The sequence below is a fragment of the Ambystoma mexicanum genome, chromosome 5p (genome assembly GCF_040938575.1).
Source record: "Ambystoma mexicanum isolate Mex_15411 chromosome 5p, UKY_AmexF1_1, whole genome shotgun sequence".
Classification (NCBI taxonomy): Eukaryota; Metazoa; Chordata; class Amphibia; order Caudata; family Ambystomatidae; genus Ambystoma; species Ambystoma mexicanum.
In genome coordinates, this window is record NC_090930.1 from 1013542932 (window position 1) to 1013565243 (window position 22312).

The following is a 22312-nucleotide window of genomic DNA, read 5'->3' on the forward strand; positions in this document are numbered from 1 at the left end:
ATATTGACACTGTAACCACTGCAGCAGAAGATCCTATGCCAGCGTCGTTATTCTGCGAGTGGTGCCCCCTAGGATCCGCTCCCTGCCACAAAATTATCCATGGGACTGGAAAGGCAGCACTCCATGCTAATAAACGAAAGTTCAGTCTACAGTGCGGTCAGCCTATACGGGCGAACCAACAGGAAACGAACATCATGGACATAGCCAAGCTGACATGCTAGAGCCGACTTGGCGTCCAACTAACAAAGTCCCACTGGGGCCTGGCACATTTCAGACCATCTGGGCACAGGCATCGCCACCACAGTAGACGCCAACATACTAGTGCCGCACTTGGTGAAATGGACATACCCACCAAGAGATGTGCAACAGATTTGCACAGAAGACAAATGAAAGCCCTGTATAATGCCCAGCAGCAAGCAGGAACATAATGACACAAGGCGCAGGCAATACCTATCAGACTCAGCTCAGCGTAAATAAGAGAATAGAGTGCAGCTTGTTCCCTCGACCTGCCTGAGAGGCATTACTCGAAAGCGGCGCATGGAATCAGGAAGAGGACAAACACTGCAAACAAATCGGGACCCACTGCGAAGATTGACAATAAAAATCAGAGCAAAGCTCCCAAAGAATAGAGATAACCCAGGAGAGCAGTGGGTGAAGGCACCCTACCAGGTGAACACACAGTGGTAGAAGGAGCTTTGGCACAGAGAAACCTGGCGGTGAGTGCCTACATCGCTTTCAGTACAAACATGATAGATGAACAACAAAGGTCCAGCATCTGTGCAAATGATACCAACTAGCGAGTATGCAGCCTAGACGACATGACTTCAGTGGGTGACAACAAAACAACTGAGAGGAGCGTGAGAAGGTGAAGTCTTTTGAGTACATAGGAGCCTGCGGACGCCTGGAGATTATCCTTACTCAAGCTGATATCAACCAAAAGAAGGTCTGCAAAGGTGGGACAGTCAGAAATAGAAAAAGGACCAGACCAACAACGGAAGAGAGCAGACATGTCATCCAGGGCGCAGAAAAGCAAATCCCAGCAGCCCATACTGGACACCTTTACCAAGCCTGCCCATCTAGCGGAAAAGGATGGCTTAGGTCATGCGCCCCCTGAAGAAAAATCGACACAAGTAAAAGGTGACCGACAAGTACTAGAGGCCATCGCATCGCTGAAGATTGCACTAGAGTCCAAAATGGATGCCATCAGCCCGGACGTGAATCTCCTGAGGCATGATGTGCGGTCACTAGCAGGACACACGGGGGTGCTCGAGGAAGAGGTGACGTTGCAAGCAACCAATAGTAAAGACACCTCCAACGATGTCAAAATCTTGCAACAACAAATGCCGAACCTGGAGGGGAGGATGGAAGATGCAGAAGGACGGTAGTAAGGAGCATTCGGGAGGAACATCCCACACCCACAGGTGGTTTGGACCATGGATATGTTACGGAGTATCCACCTGCTGCACTTCTAGCAGACTGTACACAAAGGCAGAGGTTAGAAGCAGGAATGCCTGAGCACGAGGTATTGAGCTAGGCAAATGATGGGGAAAGGACGGGGGGTTTGGGTTGTTAAAGGGAAGTTAGCCTACAGAACCACACTCAGGATTTATATTATGTACACCAGACTGTCCAGACAAACTAGAATACTGATCTAGAATGGGGGAACTTAAAATAATCTCTTGGAATGTTAGAGGGTTCAATAGTTTTATCAAACGTATAGGGTCATGCAATTTTTACGGCGCCAAAAAATAGATATTGCATTATTTCAAAAAACCCACTTGACCAAGGACAGACAAACTACACTAGCAAGGAAATGGAATGTTGGACCCTGGGCTCGACATACTCTGCATTTGCCAGAGGCTTACTGATATGGATTGCGCTGACAGTCCTGTTCAAAGTGTTGAAGACCTACAAAGATACAGAGTGCAGAATGGCTATAGTACAAGGGATGGTAGAAAAGAGGGAGCTTTGTATAGCCCACACGTATGCACCAAACCAGGGAACAGCGGACTACTTTAGGTTGCTCTACCCGTAACTAGCCAGGTATAGAGATGGCATGCTGATATGGGGTGGAGACTTCAATTGTACGTTGCACCCGAGGTTGGATAGGTAAGATGACAAAATGGCACACCCTGCCGGCCAGGGCCCTGAATACATTATTGCAGGCATTCACGTTGACAGATGTATGGAGAACCATAGACCAGAGGATATTCACACTATACCACCCTTAATACATTATACACCAGATTAGACTATTTCTTTACTGGGGAAGGGACACTAAGTGAGTTCAAACCGGTGGAATACAAAGCAAGAGTCTTGTCAGATCATGCCCCCTATTGGTCACTTGCCATTATTCCTTTCCAAGAGCGCATATCCCAACGTGGAAACTGAGAAGTGAATCTCTCAAAGATGCCATCTTTAGTGAACGATTAACAGACGGGGTCAAGGACTATTTCAGAGATAATACGGGAAGTGTAAGCTCAGCCAGCACATTGTGGGAGGCATTCAATGCAGTAATTAGAGGCATAGTGATAGCCACAGCTAAGGGGACGCAAGCCACAATAGAAAAAGATTTAAGCAAAGCGGAGGCCAAACTAGAAGCTCTGAGTGCCCCAGGAACCACATCCACGGAACGGGCCCTAGAAGAAGCCCGATTGCAGCAAGAATGTGTGGACCACTTGGTTCAGTTAGGTAACTTAAACCATAGCAGATAGATAGAAAGGCAACATACAGAAGGAGACAAGCCAGGACGATTATTGGCCAGGCTGTATAAGAGTGAGTTTAAAAGGGACTTGATAAGAGAAATGAAGGGAAGCAAGGGAAACATCTATACAATGCAAGAAAGTAGTAATACATGTTTTTATGATTACAATAAAGAACTATATGCAGAGACAGCAACGCTACAGAAGGCAGAGATTGATGAGGCGATACAAGAGATGCAACTCCCCAAATTAGAGGCAGAAGCAGTGAGTAGGCTAGAAGCACCCATAACGGCAGAAGAACTAGAATCCACAGTAAGAGCGATACCAAGGGGTAAAGCTCTGGCAGGCAGATAGATTACCAAGGGAATTCTACAAAGAGTTTATAACGGAAGTGGTTCCCCCGCTCTTTGAAATGTTCAACGAGGCATTAGAGACACACATGTTGCCGGCATCACTCGGGGAATCTACAATAGTTCCACTGCTAAAGCCCAATAAACCGGAAGATGACTGTGGCTCTTATAGACTCCTGTCGTTGCTTAATCAGGATGGGAAGATACTCACAGCCCTACTGGGCAGTAGGCTCCGGCCGGAAATATCAAAGTTCGTCTACCTGGACCAGTCCGGATATGTTCCAAATAGAAATATTACTTGTAACATCAGGAGGTTGCACCATATGATAGATTATACTCAGGATAGCTTGAATCAATATGCCGTGGCTTCACTGGACGCAGTTGAAGCATTAGATTCGGTAAAATGGATATGGCTGCTAGCAGAGTTAAAGGGCTTCATTATGGGACCTACATACATAAAGTGGCCGCAAATTCTCTACAGGAGTCCAACGGCCAGAGTTAAGACCGGCAGGAGCCTTTCGGTGCAATGGCAGCCAAGTAAAGGCACCAGGCAAGGTTGTCCGTGGTCTCCGATGTTATTTATACTAGCCTTAGAGCCGCTGGCAATATGCCTTTGCAGAGAATATCGAGAAGCTGGCATAACTATATGGAGTAATAAACATCTGGTCTCTCTGATTGTGGATGATATGCTCCTCTACTTATATAACCCTGAAACTAACCTCCAGTAAGCTTTAGACGTGCTGGAATGTAAAGCAACGCTGTCAGGTATCCTGATTAATGCCCAGAAGTCCTGTTTATTCCCCTAACCAGGATACAAAGGAGTACACCTAGACAAGTTGCCAATACTGCCGATTAAATGGGAGATAGTTACATTCAGATACTTCGGAGTAGATATTTATCATGACTCAAAGGCTTAGCAGTACGGTGCAGGCAGTGAACAAAATGAGAAATCCATGGTGTTTTGGGAGAAACTGCTGCTTTCGCGAGCTGGGATAGTGGCTTGGTTAAAGATGGTGTTGTTGCTGAGACTACTACATTTCTTCGCAATGTGCCATACAACATACCCAGAGGCTTGTTCAAAAAGTTATACACAATTTGTATCAGCTTCTTATGGCACAAATCGAGATGCTGTATGGTCTTCACTAAGTTGCAAAAACCATATACCCACGGTGGAATCGGCACTCTGCACTTTGAGGCTTACTTCTTGGCGTGCCTGTCACAATTTGTGACACATTGGTTGGCGGACAGTCTCTAGACGCCTTGCTATTGCAGCCACTGTATGCCCCATTCTTCTTGAAGGAAGTCGTATGGAACAGTAGGACATGTATCTTCGACTTCCCGTCACTTTTGAAACTGCACAGAGAGACTTGGCAGAGAATGAGCCGCTTTCTGGAGATGTACACGCCGTATTCCCCCCAAGTGCCACTGATGTCACTAAAATGTGAAGATTCACAGCTCAGATTATAGATAAGAAAATACTGGGAACCGATGGGGGTGGCAACGGTGGGAGACCTACTGGAGGAGGGTAAACTGAAAAAGTTTGACACATTCGTCACCGAAACAGGAATGCATGCTGGACAGTATATTGCACATGCAGCACTACAGTACAGGATAGGTGGCATACCCCTGATGGAATGTTACAAGAAGATGAACTCATAGAAACACTATATTTCAGAAGAGGGACACGAAGGGTCACGGCTATGAGCTTTTCATGTCAAGATCAGATGACACGATGGTGCAAACCAGGTGCAGTTGGGAGGCAGACTTGTGTGAGCAACGGACAGATGCGGCCTGGTGCAGAGCCCCAATGTACCATAAAAAGGTTTAGAGAAATGCAAAGCTACAGTTGATCCAACTGTATATCACCGATAGGGTGTATCGGACTCCGGGTAAATCGGCAAGTTTAGCAATGCGGCGGTACAGGTTTGCCCAAAGTGTGGAGCGGTTGATGCGGATTTACTGCACATGTTTTGGGCGTGTGCAGAGATTAGGTATTTTTGTGAGGAGATGGCTAAAGCCTTGTCTGAGACGGATGTAACATTAGACGTAAGTTCCCCAGCAGCTTGTATGTTAGGTATTTTTGCGCGAACAAAGCATGTGAGAAAATTGAAGGACTAGGCATATATATTAGCGAAACTTAGAATTGCTATGGGATGGAAAGCGCGTAAGGGACCAGCGATGGGTCTTTGGTGGAAGGACATCCTGAAATGGTCTAGGGCAGAAACCGTAGTATGGCAGGAGGCGGCACGTAATGGCTAAGATGAACAGAATGTTACCCTAGATTCCTGGAAGCAGTTGGTGCAAGACTTAGGTGTGTATGGGGGGGAGGTAGCCCGGAAGCTCTCCGGGCTGTGAAGGGTTACTACCAACGTATAGTTTAGGATGGATGGTTGAATGTGAGGTGGTACACAGTGGGGATTAGGCTGGTGGGAGGGGGTGGTAGTTAGACCGACATTATAGATGCACAATGTGATGGAAATTTGATTGCTCTCTGTACGTTTCACTGTTTTAAAATCAATAAAAATTATATATGAAAAAATAAATGTATCATTCCTAAAATGAGCTTTAAAACTGTGGGACCAAGCACAAAAATAATGTAGCCTATTGCATGCTGGTTATTGCTGAGTAGAATCAATCTTTTCCACTGTGCAATGCACGTTTCCCCTCTACTCTGAATAACTGTGAGTTTTTTGTCATTATCTATGGTTTACATTTTCTGAATATGTAATGTACTTTCATATCGTATAATCTATGAAATTGATAAAAATGGTATTACTCATAGTTCTCACTATGTATGCATTTGTATGAATGTTTTTTGATGTTACGCCTTGTGCATCTGCTGATTCTATTAATTTGATGTGCTATAATTGCTTATTGTTTGCATGACCTACATATGTTTATCCCACAGGCATTCTTTGATGTTAAGATTTAATATTTTGTATTTTTTCTGACCATTTCCAAATAAAGATGGATTGCTTGATCATACAGTCTGCACTCGTCAAAATCCTGCACTGAGAAATCAATTCCACATATTGGCTCAAAACTGAGTTGTGCAAGATAGTAATAGTATTACAAAAAAACTGAAAACCGCCCGTTCCGAAATGCTCTTTTTGGACATGGCCAAATGAACATAATATACCAGTAGATATGCACTGAACATATGCTGGTAAAATATAACATGAGCAAGCCTTCAAGTCAAAACTGAGATTTAAGATGACTTGACCAAATAAGGATGCTGCTCTCCTGACCCCACAGACAGACACGAATTCAACCTTGTCTGGCTTACAGCAAACAGTCTAGTACTTGTCATTACTATAATGCAGTCATGAATCTCATCACTACACCCTTACCACAATAGAGCATGTTTTTGATTAAACAAATGAATTACTGTATACTATTAATCACAAACAGGATAACATACTTGCTCCTGGAATAAATGGAGGGAACGCTGAGAATGTTTAACAACGTGCACCAAGGTGACATTTGTTGCTTTAGAAAACACAGAAAGTAAAACAAAAACGAATTACTTAATTGGAAATAAAATTGCATTTGACTTCCATAAAACGTTTTCAGTCCAGTACAATAAATGTGGCAGGTGACTGTCCATCAGCGAAACACGTTGACAATACTTTAAAGGAATACCATTGCTGTAACTCTGGAAACATTCATGAAATTTAAAATCCACAATATAGCTAATTTGGTTAGGGGTGTCTTGGTTCCTAGGCTACCTTTTGTGACTCTTGCGTATTTACATGGAACCATTGCCTCTCTATACGTACTGCTGAATCTGGTGGTATCAGGCCCTCAGTCTCCAAGAAGGAAATGCTGAATCACTGGAAATCTAAGCATATGCCTTCTGTAGATTAATAGACTTTGGAAATGTCCTTTTAAGAAAGGGAAATACTCATGTTATGAATACATCTGGTGCACCTTTAGCGATCCTCATGCATACATCTCTTTCTACCTTGTTTATTGCAGGTAACTGTTTTCATCTTCCCTCCATCCTCTGTCCTCATTAGTCGTTAGAGGATATAGTCTTAGAATTTGATTGCTGAACAGATTTAGACAGCTTTGTTTAGATATTACTATTTTACATGTCTACCTTGCATATTATGAGCTGTGTGGTTTTCCTTTAAATGAAAAAGTATATTATAAAGATAATACAAACTAAATGAATCCAAAATGAAATTTACTGAAGTACTACATATGAAAAAATGTTTGATGTAGAATTGTATGTAATCGCGTTTTTTTCTCCAGAATACCAGCAAAAACATACATGATAATAGCAATTCTAACAGTGGGGACAATGGGATTATCGAACACATCCTTAGGATATCTGAATTACCCTACTCAAGTCATATTTAAGTGCTGCAAGTTGATCCCTGTGATGATCGGAGGAGTCTTTATACAAGGTATCACATTTTCTTTTTCTAAATCTGCAAATATTAGTTTAAATAAAAAAAGGTAGAACCTATTTGTGTTTGAATGTAGTTAATTTTTCAGGATCCTAGCAGGAAATGCATGTTATTATCCAATGTCTGGGAAGTCAAAAATGCATGTGGTGATGATTTACTATGTGGTATCCAGTGGAAGTAAAATATTACAAATTCAAAGCCACTCTTCAGTGTTCCACCATTCTATTAGGAGAACATAGGCATACAATAGGCATTGTCCTAAATAAATATTGGCAGAGGGAGCGCCATACTTTTTGCTGGAGCTACTATATTGTAATGGTGTGACTCAATTGTTCAGCCAGAAAACCTTGTTCAGCCAGAAAACCAAATTCAACAACGATAGATATTATTATGTTGGCAAAATATACAAACTGTAATAAAGTTTCAAAGGATATAGTATTTGATTTAGCAATCAGTGCACTTTATTTCCCTTCAAGGTGGATTTGTTTGTTAGCATTGTACTATCGTACATGCTTACTGAAATATTGTTGTCTGAAGCTGATACGTTTTTAACTTTGGATTACAATAAATGCAAGGTTAGTTCTATTCACTGGACAGGGTCACGGAGCAGGGACACTAAAACATTTAAGGAAATAATTCTTTAGTCACAACCTGTTCCTCCAATTGAAATGCGTTATGCTAGTGTTGTCTTAGGTCCCAGATAGTCTACATGTCAACTTCCAAAGACAAGTTGGCTTGACAGAAAAGGCAGACTGTCTTGGCTGCCTAATAGAATTCATGCTTTGGACTCAGTCCTTGAACGTTTTTTGAAAGATGGGGACCAAGCACTCAAAGTAGTCTTTCTTGGAACATATAGGTGTTTAAGCATTTATTTTAGAATCAAACCAAGGTGCTTAATGTGAAAGGATTTTGATATTCTATTACTTCAAGAAGTGTAGCATCAGGAGAAACCCATGTTGGATGCATACAAAGTATTTTTAAAAGCTGCCAAGGAAGTTGAAAAATGCCGCCCTTATGGAGGTGTAATCACTGCAATACAAAGTAACCAAGCAATTTCCTCTCATCTCGTACAATGCTTCCCTTCAGTTTCTAGCTATAACTTTGTCCTGGAAAACTGATAATGATCAGAATCATTACGACCTGGTTATGAACACATATTGGAATCCTTTGAAAATTGATTAAACAGTCTATTTCTAAATATTTTCAAGAATTCACAGCAAGTGTCAGTCAAGCCTCCAACATACAATGCTTTGCAAGCTCTATCTTGAAGTATGCCCTGGTTGAATATCATGAACGCTTGAAGTTTGTTTGATTACACTAAATGGGAATACATCAGGAGCTATTCCTTCTCATCCGACCTGGAAACGAAGGGGTGGACACGATCCTTAGTGACCATACAGCATTTCAACTAACTCTAGATATAAAATAAAAAATTCTGCTCTAACATTATGAAGATCAACAAAACACTCAATGGAATAAGGTGGAGTCCTAAAAATGTATTCAACTTGAACCTGAGAATGTCTGAATACGGGAACCCAACACCTAGTCCTCTTCTTGCCCCATAACTCCTCAGAATTTCTTTCAGAATTTCATAAATGTAGGAACAAAAAATGCATATGCTCTAAAATTGCAAAACTCGCTTTATAGACAACAAGTAAATTAGATATGAAGTGGCAACTTCATAAACTACGTACATTAAACAGTTCAGAGTCACTGAGAATGCAAAAGAAAATGAAACCAGCATATACAAATGGTTAAAATTCCATAAATACCTGATGATTCAGAGACTCTGAATTGGTGCTGCAAACATTACCGACAAGCAAAACCCAAAACATCTGGGATTTAATAAATAATGCAGAGCAGAGTCAGTTTTCAGCCCAGACAAACCCAATTTCTGAAGCCATATGGCAAGATTACTATAGGAATGTATATGCCAAGTCAGATGGTTTACCGAAGACCCACTCATTTACTACCAATGTATTTGCACTTTTGGTAATTTCTGCCAAGGAAATAGCAGATCTTATTTAATTCCAAAGGGTGATGGGTAAGATTCTATTGCCCTTTGGGATGCAGCAAGTAACATTTTCTAAGCAATTATTTTGAACCTCTTGACCAGTGGTGTATGTTATGTTATTTCAGATTTGTACAGCACATACTGTGATTGTTATGGCTTCAAAATGATCTGTGGACAAGTCTTTTCTTGATAAAATGCAATCAGGTTTCAGAAAGAGGCTAGGTATAACTTTAAACAGTCTGATTTTTTTTTTAATAATTATTAAATAATCTATAAACATAAGCCTTTATTTATGGCGTTTATAGATTTGACAGTGGCTTTCAATAGGGTAAACGGGCACCATCTTTTAGACAAATTGAGTATGTGGACCTGTCCTGAGCATTTTGTCAGCATTTTAAGGAAGCTCGACACAGACGCTATGGTACAGGTAAGATTAAACATGCAGGGGGCCATGTCTGATATGATTACATCATTTAGAGCAGGCTTCTGCAACCTTTTGGCTTTCCGTTTGTTTTGGACTACATCTCTCATGTGCCCTAGTCAGCCTAATCAATGGGGAGGGATCATGGGAATTGTAGTCCAAAACATCTGGTGAGCCTCGGGTTGCCATCCCATGCTTTAGAGGAATGTGTCAGGATTGTGTCCTTGTGCCAGCCCCGTTTAATTTATACACCTCTGACTGGGCTCATACTTTATGAAATAGGAATTCCTTTGCTCCACATCTAGCAAACCTTCCCATTCAATGCCTTACCTGGATGACAATGTCCTACTGGTCAAAAGGACCCATCGGCCTACAGCGTTTTCTTGATATTTTGGAAATATACATGCAGTCTAATGATGTGAAAATGAACAGCTTAAAAACTAAGATTATGATTTTCTTCACAAAGAAGTCAAGCTCCCAGGAACGTCATTTGGGGGTTGCCAGGGGTAGCATGTGCTACCCGTGGTCTTCCACTGCAACCCCTAGACTTGTCCTTGCGACCCTGGGCCACTGCACAAAGAGGCAGTGCCAAGAGCAGATATCTGTGTTGCACCTGAAAAAGGTGGTTGTAAAAGCATCTAAATATGCCTCAGCTTTTTTCACCTGGAATTTAGATCTTGTTAGCTCGAGAAATAACAGGGGTGCAGGAAAACTCATGAAGCCGTCATCACTAACAGGTTGGCAGTCCATTAGTGAAGAATGCTTGAATGATTGGGTTTAGAGGTGGGGCCGTCTGTGCAGTTCATACCCATACTGTAGCAACAAGAAAGGTATGGGTGCTGGGTCTAGCGAGCTGGGAATGGGTATGAACAGCCTGCAGTACTCAGTGACAGAACAGCATGAACGCAAAGGTCATCAGTGTTTCTCATCTACTTGTGTTGGTCAATTGCTGTTTGCAGTCTGTGGCCAGAAACTTCTCAAGCACTGGATGTCTGCGCTCTGGGGTTTTGGCCTGTTCGAGATGCTCTGTCTCTTTACAGTTTAGCCTGAGTGATGTACAATAGTCAAGGTTGGTGTGTTGGATGTCTGCTTACATTCAGAGTAATTTGGCAATATGAACCTATACACGCTGATATTGACAGTACATATGGTGATCCATTCTTGTATGAAATGTGTATCATATTACAGTGATATTGTAACTATACATTTCTTAGTGTACTGAGGAACAATGGAATGTGATGCCACTTCCTCTTTTGTAAAGGGGTGAAACGACATGCCATCACTTTCTGTAATGTCACTTGGGGGGCAACATCAAATGACATCACTTCCTGTGAGGTCATCAAAGGTTGTGTGATGTCAGTTCTGCTACCCCCTGCATTTTGATGAAATGACGTCCCTGCCAGTTCCTTTAGCTGGTGTCTAAATAACGCTAGGTTGGAGGGGTAAATCAATGGCAATGCCCGAGATTGGTTATAAATGATAAAGGTAATGCTACCAATTATTTGCAGTACTGGCATTTGCAACTTAAATGAGGAAAATAAACGTGAAATACGGCTGTTCCTCTCCTGGCTGTGACCAATGATTACATTCTACAAAGCAAAGGTGATTCCTAGTATGACCTGTGGTTCTGAAATTCATCCTCTAACAAAAATACACTGGTCCAAACCAGAAGCACTTCTATGGAGAAGGGCTTTAAATCTGCCTGATTGCATCCCTATAACAACTTTAAGATATGAATTGGGATTGCTCTCAATGTAAGTAGTAGTTAACTGAAAACAAAACTAACCTTGTATAAAAATATACCAGATCCTCAGGTTAACCACATATACTGTGACTTAAACAGCCTTGCATTACAGGGAAATTGAAAACTGTTTAAAAGTCTGTAATGGTTATTAAATTAAGCCGTTGGCCCAGACGATCTAAAAGATTTTCCAAATAATGCAAAAAGGAAACTATGGGAATGGCTGCTTACCAAAAATGTTACCTTGAAATACAAACTACAAACATAAACATCTAAATACACACTATTCAAACTATATAACATTGGAGGAAAAACCTTGTAACAAGTTGCCTCAATACTTAATAAGTTTCCCAAATAAAGAATCCTGTTTCTAAGATGAAGGCTGAATTTATACTCAACAAAGGAAATCATGTGTGCAAGATAGTCTGAGAGAAGCCTGTTTTTGTCGATTTTGCTTGGAAAAAAAGTTGAATCCTTAGAACATGTATTGAGTGCAATTTTTACATCCTGTTGGAGAACATTATTTAGCATGTTTTCTTCACGATTTAAGGACTGACAACAGAATTTTGGAAAATACTTTTAAATGGGAGTCAAACTTCCTTAACAATTTCTCTATTCATTTTACTTTGACAGTTGTGTAGATTTGTGTTTGTTTTAATACCTGGATGAAAATTGAAGTTAATGTTATACCAGTATAACTGAATGTGAAAGATTTCTGTACTTATCAAACATTTAATAATTAAGAAAAATAATTATACTATTAAATCATGATTAACTTTTTTAAAAAAAACGATTTAAGAAATTATCGATTTAGAAAGACTGCTCTGTGACCACACAAAGCAGTCTTTCTAAATCGATCTGTCAGCTCCTGCGCCGCACACAAGTGCGCGCAGGGGCCGACAGGCACGGTGAGGACGAGCCGCGGGAGTGGGGGTACGTGTCTGTCTGTGTGTGTGTGTATGTGCGTGTGTGTGGATTTAAATAAGTGTGTATGCAGGGTGGGGGTTGGCAAGGAGTAAAGGGGGACTTTGGAGGGGAGAAATCTGATTCTGCATTCAAAAATGCTTCTAACAACTTTCAGTTAATTCGTTATTCAAAATTGCTTGTTTCAAGTTACCGAAGCGCCCCGGCATGGACTTTCCCTGTTTCCACTCAACGCTTGCATGCAGCAGCTCCTTTAGGCTTGTTTCCACTCCTTGCTCCACCTTCCGGCTTCCAATAGCTCCGCTCTTCCCTCGCGGAGGCCATAGAGCGCACCAGTCGCTCTCCTGGAGTCTCACAGCTTCTGTAGTGCTTTGGCGCCCCACACCTCTCACTCTGTCACCTGACACAGAGGGTGGCAGAAATTCCAGACCCTCTCATGGCCGGCCTAGGCCTCAGCGTCCCTTTCTCCTGCTCCCGGCTCCTGTGTTCAGCACCTCTCTCTCCAGCCTGCTTTCACTCTCCAGATCGTCTCCCTTTGTGCTGTGCGGCAAGGATTTTTGTATCCATTTGGGCATGTTAAGTGACCTTGGGTGTGGGTCCTTAAGGCTAATTGCCTGACCTTGGCGGAATTCATTAGGTGGACGTGTCTGGTTGTTCCACCTGTAATCCTCCATAGCCCTCTTCTTTGTCTCAGTACAAGAACATTGTCTGGGGAGGCTTGAATTAAAGATAGTGTGCATACCTCTGTGTTTCCTCCTCATCTTGGTACTTGACTTATGTATGTCTGCATTAACAATATAAGGCTGATCTAGGTTGGCCTCACCCAAATGAGGATGTGTCCTCCTAGTTGGTCTCTTCCTCGTGCCAGTGTTGAGGTGATGTTTTTGAGGGACATTGTGAGGGGGTGGGGGGAGAAAAGGGAAAGGGATGGCAATAGCCTACAAAGGCTTGAGGGATAGAGGGTTCATTGGGAAAGAGGGATATCATGTCTCACCCAAGGACGTCCTTTCCCCACTCCCCCTCCACCCAGTTGATCCTCCCTCGCATATCCACCCCCAGGGTCGGGATCCAAAACCAGTAGCCTTTCCCTAGCCACCTGAGAGGAGGATCCAGGGCGAAAAGAAGTGAGAACGCCCTCAGGTTCCTCACAATGGGGATCAGCAAGATCGTCGTCAGCTGGTTCAAATCATACCTTGCTAATTTCCAACAGTTTGTACAAATGGATTTTTTCAGATCACCAACTCTACCCATCACCTGCTGAGTCCCGCAAGGATCAATCCTGACCACCATGGTCTTCAATCTTTACATGGAACCGCTTTGAACCCTTCTTGCTCCACACAGCATCCACATCCACCAATACGCAGATGATACACATACTGAAAAGAGAAACATGGCATTGTCATTGCCAGTACGAAAGGAGGCTAAATCCATGGGAAGAGGTTCCAAAGCAGAACGAAGCATGGGGGACTTTGCACCCCTCCAGAAATGGTGGACAGCTTGATCAACACCAAAAGACGAATAAAGCTCTAATGATCATGAGAGTGAGAAGGTGCAGGAAGAATCATGGCATTGGCTGGATGAAGCCTTGGTGGCTAACTAGAAAAGAGCCTTACAACCACTGGAACAAGGCTCAGACACATGGTCGCTGGCTAGCTGAAATACTGGAGGCTGCAAGCACCAGTTTGGAAAAGAGGAGATTCTATGGGACAATTATGACATCATCTGTTTGCAAGAAAAATGGCTCCGAGAACTCCCTAACCTTGATGGGTTTATTGCCCTCCTTAATCCAGCCATAAAGGGGGTTAAGGGAAGAGCTGCCTCTGGTCTTTTGACGCTGGTGAAGATCAGATCTGCGTTTGGAATTGTGGAAGCGTGGAACCTAACTCCTTTTATACAAATGACAAAACTGAGATGTACGGGGCTGAGGTCCAGAAAATCAGAGTGGCTGTTACTTTGTAATGTCTATTTGAACTCGGCAGACATTGAGTAGTCCATCTTCCTTAATGCTATCTGGGGTAAACTTGGTAAATTGCAAGATGATTTAGAAAACCCAGTGTTCATCATTTGTGGGGATTTCAACATGACAGTAGCACTAGAAGCAGAGGGTATCCACCCAGAACCAAAAGAGAGGCCATATGGGAAAAACAACAAAGGCGCCAGATGTTGGAAACTGAATATTGAGATTTACATTTTCTAAATGGTCAAAAATTGGGAGATGTTCCTGCACATTATACTTGATCACGTGGTGACTCTAGGAGGGTACTGGATTATATATTTGTTTCTGAAAATGTTACCTTGGATCTCCTCTCTGAAAGATATTCCAACAATGAGCAGTGACCACAACATACTTAATCTAACGGCTACAAGAACCCTTTGTCCCCCTTATGGCAAATATTCATACCCACTAACAATTACACAAGGGCGTAACTGCCTAAAAATGGACGCTGGAAAAATCAAACTATTGACAAAACAATTTCTGATGTCAATATCGAATGAAAAAGGAAATGAGAAACGCAGGAGAGTATTCTAAACACCTACAGACCTTCATTGAAAACAGGAGCCTGGGCCCAAAAGTACCTTTCAAGCATAAACGTTGCTATCACTATGGTATAGTTCAAGAAAAGCGTCTCCCGAGAAGTGACTTAAGAAGACTTAAAAAAAAAAAAAACGAATAGTCTGAACATCCCAGGGCTTATCAGAAGTTGAAGACAAAAATACAATAATTGGATTAAGGGAAGGAAGGCACAAATCTTTCAGGAGTACTCAGAACTGATGATGCAGAATATCTCAACCATGCAAATTGGAGTAATATTTTGAAACATCTGAACACCTTGGACACTCCACGGGTCGCTATATTAGGGAAACGCAGTGGACGAGAATGTCTGGGTGAGATATTATGGAGGGCTGTTTAACTCGGATGAAGCCAACCAATCCAAGGGACCGAAATCAGGGGCGCTGAATGGACATTCGAAATGGAGGAAGATGTTATCATGGGAATCATTCATAAAATCAGTGGTTCAAGAGCACCGGGCCCTGATGGGCTGACAAATGGCCATCTAAAAGAGGAACCAGAATTGTGGGCAAAATTCCTGGCAAACTTATTCGACCACAGAAAGAAACAAAGGACGGTGCCACTCTCATGGAAGACTTCCATAGTCTCAATATTAAAAAAGGGGGACAGAAAAAAACCAAGTAACCATCGCCCAATAGCCCTCCTGGATGTTGGAGGGAAGGTCTTTGTCAAAATACTTCTGGTATCCCTAGACACATGAATCAAGGCTTCTGGCAGGCTGGATCATTGGTAGTCAGGTTTTGTTAAAGGAATGAACACGTCCTTTAACTTATTTGTGCTCAGCTTCTTGACGTCCAGGCTAAATCGTTCAAAAAGTAAATTATTTCTGGTGTTTATAGATCTGGCGCAAGCCTTCGATTCAGTGGACAGAATTAAATTATGGACCAAACTATCAAAGTGGGGATGACCGGGAGACCTCCTAGAGGCTATCATGGACCTTCACTCTAATACAACTCTTCGAATAAGGTTGATTCAACAGGGTTTACTGTCGTCATCCATACCAACCGCTCGATGCCTGAAGCATGGGTGCTTGTTGGCTCCATCCTCTTTAACCTGTTCCCCTCAGACCTCCCTTAAGCATTGAGCAAGACACTCGGTTTCCCCCCTTTCATCGGTGGGGTGAAAATCGTTCACCTACTATATGCAGACGATTTGGTCCTCATAGGCCAAACGTACGTTGGCTTACAAAGACAACTAAAGGCCCTGGAACAATACCGGATTGTGAGTGGCTTGAAGGTCAACATGAAGAAATGCAAAATTCAAAGTTTGGCTCAATCTAGATGGAGGAGACCGAGAGCGAAAGTTTGGTATGTGGAAAACGAAAACCTTTCAGAAGTACCATGTATGGTGTACTTGGGGTGGAGGGGGGTTGCTGTGTAAATACTGCACTCAGAGATCTCCCTCAGAAAGGCATGCCGAGGACCAAAATAAAATCACTGAAGATTCGGGATGATTTCCATCATTCCGGCCTTGACTTTTTATAAATCAAAAGTCGTGCCCATAGTAACATATGGAGCCAAAGTTTTTTTTGGCTCTTCCGGAGAGGATTTGGGATTCTTTGGAGAGCATTTACTGGAAAAATTTGCTGAGCCTGCCAAAATGTGTCCCGATGGCGGTAGTGAGGCAAGAGTTGAACTTAATCTCGCTCTGAGAACATGTAACTTCGAAAAACCTTGCTTGCTACCAAAAAATTGTAGCAGCAGATCCAATAAGAGGCTATGAAACATTTAAAAAAGCCAAATTATGCTTTCAAGAGGGAGTAATAAGGGGCCCTTATAACGTGCTATTAAATATTGTCAAGATGCCCTAGCCATGTAATTAGAGCAACATTCATGAGATTCCGGCTTAACTTGTACCACACTCAGGAGGTTTTGGCTTCAATAGACAAAGGCCCTAAGAGACATGCAGATTATGCGATTATGAGAAGGCGACCTTAAAGCACCTGGTTTTATTCTGGTTTTATTCTGCAAAGCCCTCACTTAGTTAAGAAGATAGTATTGGGTGACTTCTTTGGAAAGCTGAAGAAAGCTGAAGACTTACTCGACTGATGACTGGTGGTCTGCACTCCTGTCGGGAGAGAGAACCTCCTTAATGATTGTACTGGTGAACTTCCTGGATTTGACCTTTAAAGAAATAGACACTGTGGAAGTAACGGAGGGTGGTGGGAAAATTGGGTTATTTAAGAGAATGTTGCCATGAGAGCTGGCAGGTTAAGAGAGGGGGTTTCTCGTGGAACTTCCTTCCTTATGTCTTGAGCATGGATCTTCGAGGAGGGTTTCTATCGTTTTCCCTTTTCTTTTTTTCCTTTTCTCCTTTGCCTTCTTTCACCTGTCTTCCGTTTTTTTCATTGTTTTTAAACATACTTGAAGTGTTTAAATGGAAGGTATAAAACTTTTTTACTTTAAAGTAATGATAACTTGTAAATAAAAAATAAAAAAAGATGATACACAGATCTACCTCAAGATATCCTCCATCGAAGATATTAACAAGCTCAAGGCTTCAATCATATTGATCCAGTCCTGGATGTCCAGTGCTTACCTGAAGCTCAACCTGAATTCCTACTGCTGACCAATAACCCCGAACACCCTCACATCCAGACATGGCTCTCTGCTATGAACCTCGAGGGCTTCACACCACAGCTGGTAATCTATGCCACGTCCCTTGGGTTCAACATCGGCAGACACCTCACGTTCAAACAGCACATAGCACGGAAGAGACAAACAGCATGGTACCAACTTTCTCTCCTGTAGAAAATCACGCACTTTATCCCAGAAAATCACTTCAGATCCACTGCCCAAGCCTTGGTCTTCTCCCACCTGCATGGTGGCAATGCCCTTTTGGTGAAAGCCTTCCAGCGACTACTCAGACGCCCCTGAGATGTTTCCTGCATGCTGTAGTAAGGCTCATCAAAGGATTCCACAAACTCGACCACATCTCCACCACCCTCATCGAACTGCACTGGCTGCTGTTGAAAGCCTGTTTCATCTTCAAATCCTGTAGCGTCATCTACAAGGCTGTCACCCTGAATTCCCCAAGCTACTATCACTGTGAAATTCAGCATCTCCATAAGCATGTGATCCACCAGAATTAAGGATGTGTGCAGACTTGAACTCCAACGGTGCAGCAAGGAAAGAACTAGGAAACGGGCCTTCTCTGTCTATGCTCCAATACTCTGGAACCTTTTCCCCCGTCAACAACATACTTGCCCCATTGCTTCAACAGTTTAGAGGAATGGCTCCTCCCTAGGCCCACACACACACTGCACTCGCCACCCTACCTGAGACTCAGTGATCTGCTCCCCACTGTCTTCTCCCCTGTTTGCTTTTTGATCCCTTGCTGCAAATTCCTCGCCTTCTCCTTTTAGCTCCCTGCTTCCTTTTTCTCTGCTCCCCTCACTGTGTTCTTCCCCCTATGATTGGAAAGTGCTTTGTTGCTTACTGAAGCTAGCTCAGCACTCAGTCAATACCCTAATAATAATAATAATAATAATAATAATAATAATAATAATAATAATGAAGAGATGAGTCCAAATGGAAGGAGGCTTAGAATTGGTGTGTTTTGATGGTCATTCTGAAGCACGTAACCGAATGGGAGTTTCTCTGTTACATTGGTAGAGCAACAAGACTCATTTGTCACTCAATCTTTTGCAGTTTGAAGAAGCAACAAGTGTGAGGGGGCAGAAATGTGAGGCGGACAACTTTGTGAGTGATTTTTCAAAGGTAGTCATTTTATTAATTTAAATAGGTTGGTTAAACGCCTCACTGTCCCTACCCTAACAAGGATTCCCTGCCTAAAATAAACTAAAGGAAACACTCTGTAAAATGATATCAAGCCCTCATACTTGTACATTCAACCAACATAATAAGGTAACACATGACAATGTCAATCAACAGAAAACATAATGCATCACTGAGTTTAAAGTATAGCCAAAATGTCTTCTGGGTGCACTTTCCCTTCCCCAGATTTGAGCTATGGTTTGCTCAACAGTTCCAAACGTAAGGTAGGAAATCCTGGTCTGTGTTTACAAAGTTCCAACACAGTTCTTGCTAAGTGTAACCCCTTAACTGCCAAGGGTGTCCCCCCACCCGCCAGGTGCCAAGCCCGTTTTTGTTGATTTCTGTGTGTCGCAATTCAATACCTTTCTTGGCCAGATTAGGCCCCTTTTTTTCCAACATGTAGGCGGTCATAACGCCACCAAGGAATCCTAGTTTGCTTTATGTGTGTGTGAGAAAATAGCTAAAAAGGGAGAAAATTTGGTGTTTTTTTCAGAAAATGCCAATAAAATGATGTACAATGAAACCTGTGTTTTTTCTTCCTTGTAAGAGCTATGAACAAATGGCTTGCTCTGCTGAAGTCACCATTTTCCAGGCTTTCACAAACAAGTTGAGCGGAAAACCAAAAAAACATATTTTTATCAGGTTACCATCAGTTTTGTGATAGGTGATTTTGTCCTTTTTTTTCCAATAGGACACGCATGGACGGAATGGAAGAGGGTAGGAAAGCTGAATGGGAAGACAGAAAGGCATACATTTTTGAAAAGTAGACATAATTCCAAGTTTAAGAAGGGGTGATTTGCTCAGGTCAGGCAACAACCATGTAGGGAAAATTCCCATAGTTTGGGGAAAAATTGGAAAAATGACAAGGCAATGGCTTCTGTGAATACGACTCTTCCAGTTAGGAAATCACACATTTTTCGTAATGTTTCACAGAACAAACATACCACAAGGTGCGCACCCGGAAGGGCCTGCAAGTGACTGTTTGGCTGGTTGCTTTGCTCGGCTGAACGTCTACTTGCTTTGTGGACTATTCTTCACCCTACACGACGTCGGCAAGAGGAATCCTTGAACCTCGCTGCAAGTCCGTAACTCGCCTGGTGCTGCGAGTGTTATTTGAAGTTCTGAAGTAATTATATTATCTTTCTTATTTAAAAGATTGAAAGACTTGTGTAAGACTTGTGCCAAGTACATGGCACTACATGTTCTTAGCTCTGACAGTGCTCTTACTTTGTAGATTGTAATTTTGGCTCCGCCCCCCTTGGCTCGCTGACGACGCTATCATGGTGCGACCCAAAGTATAAGAACATAGGTGTATGCGCACCCGGAAGTGCCTGCAAGTGACTGTTTGGCTGTTCGGCTGCGCAGCGGGTGCGCGGGCCCCTGCTTTGAAACTCATCACTAACGGTATACACGCTGTTTTGGTAGGGTGGTTACTTAGCAGTTACTGTTTATGCCTTTTGTGTCATCCATTTGAATTCTAAGGAGTTTGTACTGGCGTCAGTGTCTGGGTATTTATCCCGTTATCCCGTTAAAGTGTGAGATTGTTTTGGGTGCCACCACATATAAACGAGTTATGGAGTTTGTTCTCCCCGGTACATCCTTTTCTTTGCTGGAAATTGGCACAGCTTGGTGTCTGAGTGGCAGTATGGTAAAGGGATTGAGGAGTGGGAGGAAACTCAACGAACCACAATGCCCTATGGTGCCGTTTCCTACTAATGTGGCTGTAATGTCCACATCTGAGGACGATGCAGTGTTGCCATTACATCCGTTGGGTGGCGTGGAGGGAGAGTCTGACAGTAAAGAGAAATGTCTGCCGGTAGATGATAAGGTGAGGGTCTTGAGTGAAATGGGAATTGTCCCAAGAAATGTTGTAACCGCTATGGTCCATAATCCCAATTTCAGCCATGATACACGTTTACCTGTTACTAAATTTGCAGTAAAGGACTTGAATGATATTTTACTGAGCCAACTCCCCCAAACAATCCCACCAACACTTTCACCCGTCCCTTAGTTACCGCCAGGTACCACAGTGGTGTGGAACTGTTGAGATATTGGCAATCACCACTCTACCTGAGAGGTTGACGTTGGCAGGTGCACTGGCCACAGGAGTTTGAAGGGAGGATAAGGGGAGCAATGAGAGAGCATGTTAGAGGGGGGGGACAGAGGAGTAAGGAACCTTGTATGCCAGTCAGACCCAGATCAGGACAGAGCCGCACCAGGGGAGACTGCGCAAGCCGAGCGCCTGAATTCAGGATAGAGACGCAAACTAACCAACCCTACTAAAAATGTCCCTTTCTGCATACACCTCTCAAACTCCAAACCAAACACAACCAAAATCTACAGCACAACAACCCGCACAAACTTCACTACATTGCAACAACAAAACAAAAACACACATAGTCTTGCACAACATTACACAACGACTACCGGCCGCAAACACCCCAGGCCCAGCCAACGGACTCACCGGGCTGAGGCCGCCAACAGCACATCACTGCTCTCTTGCACTTTTCCTGCCTCCTCCCACTAACTCAACCTCCCCTCCTCTTTCAGAGCCGCCAGAGCGCCAGGGGACCACTCCGGTGGTGATAGTGCGCAGTACAAATGTCCTTTAACATTAACATAACATTAACATTCAGATATGTCATTCAAGGCCCAGGAGGAGGAATTCCACGCGCAGATTTTGAATGACATGCCTGATGTAACAAACAAGTCGCTGAAGGATGACACTATAGACTGCTCTATGATGGGTCCCACAATAGAAGTTGAATTGGGGAAGAGAGTACGGCTGTCTCTCAGCCCCTCTACGCCAGTTAATTATCGAACTGTGGGTTGTGAAGATGTATTCATGCTTAGCAGCCCCCCCCATTAACAAAATTAAAGGCACCCTTGCCTTACCTGAAGTTACAGGAAGCTGATAAGACAGCTGTACCATGGGAGCCAGATCTTCCACCTGACTATATGGTAGAAAAACCTAAGATGAGCCCACCCCAAGATGTCTAGCCCCCAAACGGTCATTAATGCTCGATTGAACCTCGATATTCAAGAGTTTCAGTCAAGTTTAAATGACAAAGACAAGGATCTTTCCTCACCTGTGGTAGAACCAGACTTATTAGATGGGCCATCTCCGATTACTGACTTCCCAGTGATAGCGAGAATTTTAGATCTACCAGATAAAGGTCATGAACGCTCACACTACGAGATAGGAACATTGAGGGCAGTAATCGGAGAACTTGTTAATAAAACTAATTGGATAGAAGGGCTACTGTTCACATGTGATGTTGTGGCTGCCCTATCCGCGAAGCCCACAAAAGAGAGAGTCACGGTTGACAACTCCACTCAATCGCATGGTGATTCGAGCATGACAGACAGGGAAAAGAGAACTTTTGCGGAAGTTACT

General features: G+C 42.9%; 1 protein-coding gene across 5 annotated transcripts in view; it reads left to right on the top strand.

Annotated features, from left to right (window-relative positions):
* Positions 1 to 22312, top strand: part of SLC35B3 (solute carrier family 35 member B3) — a 627346-nt gene that overhangs the window by 284110 nt on the left and 320924 nt on the right. For all 5 annotated transcript variants that reach the window (XM_069613487.1, XM_069613485.1, XM_069613486.1 and 2 more), the window contains one exon: positions 7310 to 7464. In XM_069613487.1, coding sequence (XP_069469588.1) covers positions 7310 to 7464 — 155 coding nt within the window. The remainder of the gene's footprint in view (positions 1 to 7309; positions 7465 to 22312) is intronic.